Source organism: Zea mays, chromosome 2 (assembly GCF_902167145.1).
Source record: "Zea mays cultivar B73 chromosome 2, Zm-B73-REFERENCE-NAM-5.0, whole genome shotgun sequence".
Lineage (NCBI taxonomy): Eukaryota > Viridiplantae > Streptophyta > Magnoliopsida > Poales > Poaceae > Zea > Zea mays.
Window position 1 is genome coordinate 190718444 of NC_050097.1, and position 10207 is coordinate 190728650.

The window sequence follows — 10207 nt, forward strand, 5'->3', positions numbered from 1 at the left end:
CTTCTCTTCTTGGCGCGAGCGCGACTCACGTGGTCGTTGGACCATTTGGAGCGGACTCTGGCCGGAGCATCGCTATTTTGAGTCTGCACAAAATATGATCCCAGTAGGCCTTTTGAAGGAAAGGGCGCAAATAATGTTAAGAAATAAAGGAAGAGATAGATTACTTCCACGTTATCGTCCACATCATCAATTTATATACAGTAAAAAAATATCGTAAGCATCTAGCGGTGAAGAATAACAAGATCTACAGCTTATAGCCTTTTCATCTCTCTCTTCTAAAGGGATGCGTTGTCATCCATTCACCGTATATAAATATGCAATGATCATTCTCTATGCCTTTGCGACATTCCATCTACATGTTATTAGCATGCTCTTTCATGAGCGAAAGAACCCTGACACAAGAATGGAGTTATCTCCTAACACAAAATTTAACAAAAGAAAGATTCATATTTAACAAAAGATTCTCCCAATGCCTCGGTTTCAACATCGTGTCCAAGGCTTAAATGGTCAAATCTGATTTGATAGCCTCGTTAAGCAAACCAACACTATGCATATAAATGTCCAATATATACCATGTTAGATTAAAATAATCAAAGTTACTTTGCTTTAATAGATCTACCAACTGATTATTATAATATTTATAGACACAACAATTGTAAGGACGTCAAAATAAACTTTTGATTCTTCAGAGCGAACCTACCCTATCAACATTTAACATGGAACAAAACTGAAAAATAAAACATCATAGATAATCCTATTAAATGCAAGATAGTATGACTCTTTTATCATGCATGGTGATCTCCATCATCAAGTCACGATTATGGCTATTAGTTGTTATATTTGAGCATACATTCACAATATTTCCTATAAAACTGGCTTTAAGCTAGCTGTCCAGACTGTTGCAGCTGCAATTTATAGAGACCAAATATCGTAAAAAAGTAGAAGTCGTTTCTAAATAAGCCACGACGAACAGGATACATTGTTTACAAATGACTGTCGCAGACATTCCAAATGGTCACATCAATGAGATAGCTATGCAAATCTAATCAAATTGATCAAATCAAGTCGATTCCGATACATTTGAAATGCCTCTATTTTTATTGTCGTGTGAGATAGAACGATAATAGTACATCCAAATCAGATCTATTATCTTTCTCAACGTGAAAGATACATGCACTGCTAACCATGGTACGACATGTTGTGCGAGTGGACAGGAGGGAAAGTGAACTATTTTTATACTTTGATGGTGATTTTAGACAGTAAGGGCATGTTGTGCGAGTGGTCAGGATTGAAACCGAACTAATCTTATGCATTGATGGTGATTTTAGCCAGTAAGGGCAAACAAGCTATGCGACTATACCGATAAATACCTAAATACCTTGTTCGTTCCAGTTTGCGCTACAACCAAAGCAAAGAAGATCCAATCCACTACGCATATTGCATATATGCAAACTATCTTGATAAATATACTAGCATATCTAACATGTTTAACTTGGAAGTAGAGAATCATGGATCGTTCACAATAGACGCGTTGCCCAACGAAAGAAGAATGTGTTGATATAGTGGAAGTAGTTGAATGTCCTCGCGTTCACCCGTCCTCCACATGTTCATCGTGGATCAACGCCACAACACCAACAGCAGTGTATCCACGATATCCATACGTGCGGAGATGAAACACTGCAACGTTGGTGTGTGAACAAGAGAAACGCCGCGCGACATAAAATTATCACTCAAGCATGCTAGATCACTCCGTATATAGACTCATGCTGGTGTGTTTTTACCCTAAAAGTATGTTAGTATTGTCCTAGATCATGATTGTCTCTTGGATTCATAAGCAACAAAAAGTATTGTCCTCAGCGTGATGGCGTGATCAAACAGATCATGTTCATTGTATATGCTTGTGTTGATATTATTACTCTGGGCCTATACTCGCCTCCATATATATAGCTACGATGTGATTTCCATTTGTTTGATTCCACTCTAATTCGAGAATCGTGTTGCTCGAACTAGTAGGCAATTGGTGGATCTTAGGTAGGTTATATATATGGGTGCGGATCTTTAGGGCATATGGTAAGATATCCAATAGGATTCAGCAATTATATAAGATAGGACATGGTTAGTAAGGACTGGACGATTAGTTGATTGTAATATCTTGTTTCCATCTTTCTTTATTACCGCTGGGCGGGGATCATATCCAAACAAACCATGCATATACACATACGAGCCTGTCACCTGTCAGTGCACAAGCAATCCAATATTCGGAATGTTTCAGCAATAAGCAATACACAGTTACGCAATCATCTCTGCTGAAATTTATTCGTTACAAAGGAACTCCTCCAGCTGAAGAATCAGGCCCATGTGAATTAGGACGAGCCTAGTGGAGTGACGATGTCCAAGTCAAGTGCTCTCTCGAGATGGTAGCTTACGACCGAGAAACGGATCGCGCGGCCGTCCTGCGCAGTTCAGGTGACGGCAGACAACGAACCGCGTTGGCGCAGTTCAGTTTTCTTCTCGGAAGAACCACGGCGTGTAGATTCTCGGGGCTCTCAGCTGTGCACGCCATGACGATGCTCAGCCTGCGCGTTCGGCAAACAAGCGCCGCGAGACAGGCAGAGAGAGAGAAGCTGCTTAGCCGGCGTCCGCGTGAGCGATCGAAGCAATCCGCAAAAGAGGCGCGGCGCGGACACACACGCACGCACATACACATACCTGGAAGACGTGCGGCACGTGGTCGGCGGCGTGGCCGTGGTGGTGACCGCGCAGACTCACCCCGTTCTTCCTCAGCTGCTCCCTGACGAACCTGTCGTAGATGAAGGACGCGCCCCTGAAGTGCGGCAGGACCAGCCACGCCGCCAGCAGCAGCTTCGCCTCGTACCGCAGCGGTATCCTGCCAAAAGCAATAAGGAAGGAGCATGCATGCGTATGTTTCAGCCAAAAACTAACCCGCATTACGCTAGCTGCAGGGCAGAGAGAAGAAGAAGAAGAAGAAGCAGCAGCAGCAGCAGCGAAGACCAAGTTACCAACCAGTAGAGGACATGCTCGGCCGCCATTTCGAAGAGGGTGATGAAGGAGTAGATTATCCAGTAGGCCAGCCACTGCTCGTCGTCCACCCTGGTCGCGCTCTCCATCGCGCAGATCGACGCGTACCTGATGTGTATCCACGTAACGTCATCAACATCTTAATTAGCTTGCACGTAGTACACACGTGTAGTATGATTAGTTACGCCATTGCTAGCCTAGAGCTTCTCTGTTTGACCACTTACAGAGGGTATATCAGAGTGAGACTCGGCCTGCACACAAGAGAAACGAGAAGAACATGAGCGATGGAGATCGAGGTCACTAATTAATCGGAGGATGGAGACAGGATGAGCAAGCAAGCTAGCAAGCATTTTACCCTGCGAGAGCGTGGAGGTGGGTGATGAGCGCCCATGTTTTACCCATCTTCCTGTTCCGACCCCGCACCAAATAAACTTGATCGCGATTCGAAAGAGATGGTACGTAGCTAGATTCAGTAGGGGATGCAAGTGCAACGGGGAAGCCTATTGTTTTGGGGGCTTTATACCGGCCGTGTGACGACGACGGTGACCATGAGACGTGCCCGGAGGACGATGGCACCGCATCGGGTGCCTAGCTTGGACGTGGCGTCCAAGGCAGGCGGGTCGCGCCCTCGCCCGACCAGATCGCCACCGGCTCGAATCGCTTTGCGTGGTGAAACTGAAAATGCCAGCCCTGCTCCCCGCCCTCCCGCTCCCGGACCACGGCGGCGCATGTGCTTGTTGCATCGCATGCGTGCGCCTTTCCTCGAGGCCGGGCCTTCCGCCGCCTCGTTTCGTTTCCTTCGCCGGGAATCGGAACCCCCGGACCAGGGAAATCCGGTATCCTAGGCTTCCTAGCGGCTATCGCGTCTCTGGAAAATGGAAACAACTTGTACGACGGTAGCTACAAGTTACACAAGGATGAAGGTGGTGGAATAACATAATTTTTTTAATATATAGAATATAGAAGGTAGAAGAGTTGATTTGGAAATTGATATTTTTTAAAAATTCCTCTCACCTCCTTTTTGTTAGACCTCTTGCATAAGAGCTTCAGCTTTGACTCTAACTTTTCTAATAAAACAGTTCCCTCTTTATGTGTAAAAAGAGACTCAGCAGGATCACCATACTTGATTAGAAACACCTCTCCTATTTTCACGTAAGAGGAAGAGTTAAAGAAGCCTCTTTTTTGGGCTCCTGGCTTCGCTTGGTTCCTAGGGGCAGCTCTTTTTTCCATTGTTATGGAGAAGCCAACAGGTGAGCCCTTCATTTGGTAGATTATTTGAAAGAGTTATTAGAGAAGCCTTTAAAAAAGTCCTATCAAAGAGAATCTTATTCTTGTGTTGATTTACACGGTTTTCACTAATAGTTTTTTTGAGAGGGTACAAGGACGCCACAAACTCATACTGCTACACATTACACCATATGCGTACACACGCGTGCGCGTCCATTACACACTAGGAAGGGACCGACCGGAAAAATCGAAAGGCCGTCGGGCTGGCTATGGCGACTGGTTGGACGATTTTTGACTGGTTATTTTGGTTTTCGACTGGTTATTTTGGTTTTTTCGAAATAGGAACCAAATTTGTTAACGGTCAAATCGGTTTCGGTTAGTTCGGTTTTGGTTCTAGTTATTTCGGTTCGATTTCTTGGTTTCGGATTATTTTCCCTACGCCTACCAACTAAACCGAACCAAAGAACCAAACAACCAGGCCTACCAACTAAGCTAAGGCTCGGTCCTCTTTCCACTAATAGATTAGTTTACACCGGATATGTTCACACTACAAGTTTTTAGCACGCTACTACAGTGAGATCATCGTCCATGGTTCGGGCTTTCAATTTTGTACTAGGAAAACTAGGCCAAAAGTTCGAAATTGCAAGGCCCAAAACTCAAGCATAAAAGACTGTCCGCAACAGATCATGTAAAATAGGGGATTTATATTGTAGATTATACTGTTTACAAAGTGAAATTTGAAATAGATGATGAAATAGAATAGCTGTTGGAGACAGTTCAAGATCTACGAAGTGAGGGTTGTGCTTGTGTCGTTGTGCGAAGGAATGTCTATTTCAATCGCTTAACTATCGCAAAAGTTAAAGTCAATCTTTTTCTTTCTTAACTATAAAACTAGACATAAATATCCACTCGTCTTTATTTATTTATTTCTGCTCAATATTTAAAAAACCATAACAAATCATTAAAAAATCATAAAATAGAAACCCCAATATTGTTAAGGTCTACATAATGAACATAAATTTTGTACTAAAGCATACCAAATTATATTTTTGCTGTGTAGATCTAACTGTTGGGTGTGTCCTCTACAGCCGGTCAATAGAGACTGGATTGGGCTTAACCCAACTATCGTTCCTTTAATCGGGCCCTTGATCGGGAGGGCCCACACTAACCACGGTTGGAGCCCCCACACACACGACGTTATATATAGGACTAAGGGGTCGCAGGAAAAACTAACGCTAGTACCTCGTCTCAAAACCCTAGTCCTCAGAGGCACCCATCACCTAGGCGTCGAAGTGTTTGGAAACGCGACAACCTACAGCGGCTCGGATCCCGATGCCTGCTGCTTCTCTGCAGGGCGACAGTATGAAGATAGCAACAACAACAAAGGTGTATTTCCCCGTTCCTCTCAATAGATCAGTAGATCAGATCTACACGTTATCAAGGTTTTACTTTCAGTTACGGATTGATATTCTAGGGACTTAGGAATCGATCCTAGACAGTATAGATTCTAACAATGGTATCAGAGCCGTCCTAAGAACCCTAGATCTCCTAATCCGCATTCGGTTTTATGAGATCACATAAAGGTCTCAGATCTATGTGATCGACTCATTTTTTTTTTATTATCATCGATCACCCGAGAACAGAAAGATTAGAATAGACTGAAATAATTTTAGATCTCGAGTTAGGTTTTTGGCCACTGTCAGAGACTGTCTCGACCAAACCCAAGAAATCCGAGATAGTAAAAAACAGATCGATGTTTTTAGGGTTAGGGTTTAATAACCTAACCCAAAATGAGTTTTAAATATATGTCAACAGAGATCACAGTGGCTCGGGATCTTTTGCATCCACGGCCTTGATGACAGAACAGATTAGTAAAGGTACAGAAAATTATCACAGAAAAATCTACGTTCTATCAACTCATAACTCGATCCCGAATATTACATTAGATCCATACATTCATTACACAACGAGGGATTCGGGTAAATGAGGACTAGATACGAGTTTTAAAAGTCGAAGACGGTCAAGAGACCGACTGATCTTACACACACCCGACCTGTCGTGCTCGGACCACCGTCAGCTCCCAGCAGACAGCAGCTCGCCCGCCCAAAGGGATGTGCTCGTTGGCGGCGAGGTCTGCGGGGCCCGTGTTTTCAGTGCAGAGAGACAGATCGATAAACAGGAAGCTGTTCTTGTACGGCTGAAAGAAAAAAATAATTATAGCAAAGAGAGGACATTGAGAAACCAATGACCGGTTGTCAGGTTCTCCCTGGCGGCCGAGTAGTAGTGCGGCAGGTGAAATTAAAAAAAAAAAACAGAGAGGGAGAAGAGGGAAAGTAGAACGGCGGCCAAAGAAAGCTCACAGGCGGCGTACAGAAACAGACGAAGCCGACAGAAACGAAAGGGACTCCGCCAAACATAGAGCGGCCAAACACAGAGAGCAGTGCGATGCCAATCTCTCTAGCGGCCGGCAGGAAGAGAATACAGGAAATAGCTAGGGTTTCAGTTAGCCCGAAATCTCCGCCCCTTATAGACAGCCTACAGTACCCGTGTTGATCTGGAACCGTCGGATGCCCACGGATGATCAGGATTGAGGCGGGATTGAAGGGGGGGGGCGCATGGGCCGGTTTGGTGGCCTAGGCCCAGGTTGCGGCCTGGCGCGCCTCGCCTGTGTGGGCTGCCTGGCGGCCAGGCTCCTAGGCGTTGGAGGCCATGCCACAGTGGCCAGGCATGGGCCACACAGAGCTAGGTCGTTAGGCCAGTTAGGCCATTTTGGCAAATTTAATTTCCAGCGAATTAAATTTTATTTATTTATTTCCTGGAATAGAAACACTAAATAGAAATTAGAAATAGTGAAGAAAAATTCAGAAAATCTGAGAAATATTTTCTCAGTTATAGAAAATACAGAGATATTTATGGACTATTTTCCGCTGCGTACTTTGGTACTTTATTTATGCAATTTTTCAGTGGATTATGAAACCAACGTGAATTAATTATTGTTTTTGAATTGCATAGAATTCAGAAAATTTGTGATAATTGAATATTCTAACCAACGTTAGATATTATTACCACATTTTGAACAGAAATATTTATATATTTTTTTCTAGATCATCCAACGATGATTTAGAATTTTAAGAACTAGATTATTATTTGTTTTTCTATGCATTATTGTTTATTATGAAGCCTACGTGGATTAATTCTCTTTAAGCGCATAGAAATTCAGATTTTTTGTGGTGATTGAATATTTTGACCAACGTCGAATATTGTTGCCACATTTTATACAAGAATTAAGTTTTCTAGATCATCCAACGATGGTTTAGAATTTTAGAACTAGAAAATTTGTAGATCAGACATGATTATTATTTGACCAACGTCGAATATTTAATTCATGCAAGTTCTATGTTTTCAGTATTCATGCAAGTCCTAAATATTTTCTGTTTTACTCTGCAAAAGTGCACATTTTGGCCTACTAGTTGGTCAGATAAGGTAGATTAAACCGCTATGTGGTATTTATTGTCACTTATGGCGGGAAAAGATTGAAATGATAACTACAGTGGATGAAATAGATTCCTCACTGTGGTTTGAGAAACCCATTAAGCCTACAGTAGGCTCACCTTAGGATGACCTTAAGATGGTGCAGTACAGCATCTATAAGGTCAACTGGAAAAGATCCAAGTGTAATGTACTTGAGCATAATAAGAGTTTCATTCAGGATCCTATTGAGGGTGCTATTCCAGAATATGAGACATTTCATGATCAGTAAAGCACATGTCTAAATGGACAAGTGTTATATAGATCAACTCATGACACAGTGTGTCTAGAAGGAGGAAAGGTTGATAAGTCAGATAAGTGATTCTATCAATCTTCCCAAACTAAGAATACTCAGACAGAACAAGACCTCTAAGAAAGGTTCAAGAATAAGATCAAACATGATCACGATGTTTTCTACATGCAACAATCAGACTGTTTCTCAGATCCCCTGAGACCTGCCTCTATTGCAAGAAGACAGGGCATACAATAGAAAGTGTCCAGAATTCCTGCAATAGAAGCTACAGAATGCAATTCCGTACAAACCTAAGGCTCCTAGAGGGCTGAAAACAGTTACAGTGGTTAACAGAAAGCAAGCAGACACTTAACTTCAGTTTCGTGATTAGACAATCAGCACATCCACTATCACTTCGGTGACAGAGACTGTGTGTTATTCAGTTTTGATAATAAAGATGTTGGTCTCGCCATCTGACGAGACATGCTTTATTTATCTTCGCACAGTGGTGCTAGATACACCAGAAAACAAACTAGCCAACATCGGCAGGAGTAAGAAAACAATGTGATGGAGAAACCTCGTCGGAATTATGGCACTATCGTTTGGGCCATATTTCGAGGGGGAGAAAAGAAGTCTCGTTAAGGGACAGATTCTCCATCACCTAGACTTGACAGACTTAGTGCAATGCAAAGATTGCATGCACAGTACGAGAGTGTTAGAAATTATTCATATAGATATATGTGGTCCTTTTCCAGTTAGGACAGTAGATGGGTTTTGACTTGTTCATAACCTTCACACATGACTACTCTCGCTACGATTATATTTACCCTTTTTTTAAGGGACAGATCATAAGATTTAGACAAGTTTAAATAGTTCGATGCTGATGTAGAAAAACAACACGATTTGAACACAAAGATTGTCATATCAAATCGTGTGGGGGAGTACTGAGGGCACCATACTGAGTATGGACAGGTCCCAGGATCCTTTCGCAAGGTTCATAAGTGAAAACAGTATTGTAGCTCAGTATTCAACACCTGGTGAACCGATGCAGAATGTGGTTGCCTAAAGGTGTAAGAAGAACACTGATGGACATGGTAATGAGTATGCTTAGTTACTTTAACTTACCATTGGGTCTATGGATGGAGGCTTTAAAAACCACCATGCATATACTAAATAGAGTTCCTAGTAAATCAGTGGCTAAAACTCCATATGAGTTGTTGACTGGCAGATAGCCCACGCTCAACTACTTCAACATATGGGGTTGTCCAGCAGAAGCTCGAATATTTAATCCTGGACAGGAAAAGCTAGATGAGAGAACCACTAGCTACCATTTTATTGGCTATCCTGAGAGATCGAAGTGTTACAGATTCTACTGCCCAGGCAGACAAACCAAGTTTATAGAAACCAGACATGCCATTTTCCTAGAAGATGACATGATCAAGGGGAGTAAGGTACTCAGAGAGGTTGACCTTCAGGAAAGAGGACGTATGTCCCGATTCCGATGGTTGAAGAACCATACTTCTCGATACCCGCTGTGGTTCCACCAACGGTTGTAACGACTCGAGGTGAAACCCCTGCTGCAAATATTGTATCACCAAGTGCAACTACTACAGAGCAAGTCACTACACCTTCTGCACATTCTGGCTCTTCTGAGTCGGTTGCACAGGAGAGTTCACATGACAGTAGTAGTGTCACGTCAAGTGATGCACTAATGCAGGAGCCCCAGAACGAACCAGAACTAGAAACAAAGTTTATGAAGGTCTCAAAGGTCTAGACGATCTGTGATTCCTGATGATTATGGAGTTTACACAAGTGTAGACATAGAAAGCGATGAGATTTATATGTGTGCGGACATTGAAGCAGAAAGTGATCCCATTACATATGAAACAGCTACGAGAAGCGCAAATTAGTGGGTCTAGAAGACCAAGCGTGACTCCAAAGGGAATATAGAAAGAGACAAGGACATGTGGCCAAGGCGTTCACACAGTGAGAAGGCATTGACTACCATGAAACCTTCTCACTTGTCCTAACAAAAGATTAATTTCGGATCATTATGGCACTAGTGGCTCATTTGATCTAGAGTTCCATGAGATGGATGTAATGAAACATCACTAAATGGAGAGTTAACAGAAAACATGTTCATGGCACAACCAAAGGGTTTTGTCATGAGCAGTTAAAGAA

The 10207-nt window shown here is 42.7% G+C and overlaps 1 protein-coding gene across 3 annotated transcripts; it reads right to left on the reverse strand.

The window, feature by feature from the left end:
- Positions 1-2138: 2138 nt before the first annotated feature.
- LOC103647476 (protein HVA22) lies at positions 2139-9646 on the reverse strand. Of its 3 annotated transcripts, none has more exons than XM_008672009.4 (6): positions 6627-9646; positions 3395-6463; positions 3264-3290; positions 3025-3147; positions 2710-2887; positions 2139-2576 (listed from the first exon to the last, which is right to left on the reverse strand). In XM_008672009.4, exons 2-6 carry the CDS (start codon positions 3439-3441, stop codon positions 2547-2549), a joined length of 405 nt encoding a protein of 134 aa, XP_008670231.1. In that variant the 5' UTR covers positions 3442-6463; positions 6627-9646; the 3' UTR covers positions 2139-2546. The 3 variants fall into 3 exon arrangements, with proteins under 3 accessions (XP_008670231.1, XP_020404098.1, XP_035821310.1); XM_020548509.3 differs by having other exon boundaries at positions 6638-6774; XM_035965417.1 differs by having other exon boundaries at positions 3395-9646.
- Positions 9647-10207: the final 561 nt, after the last annotated feature.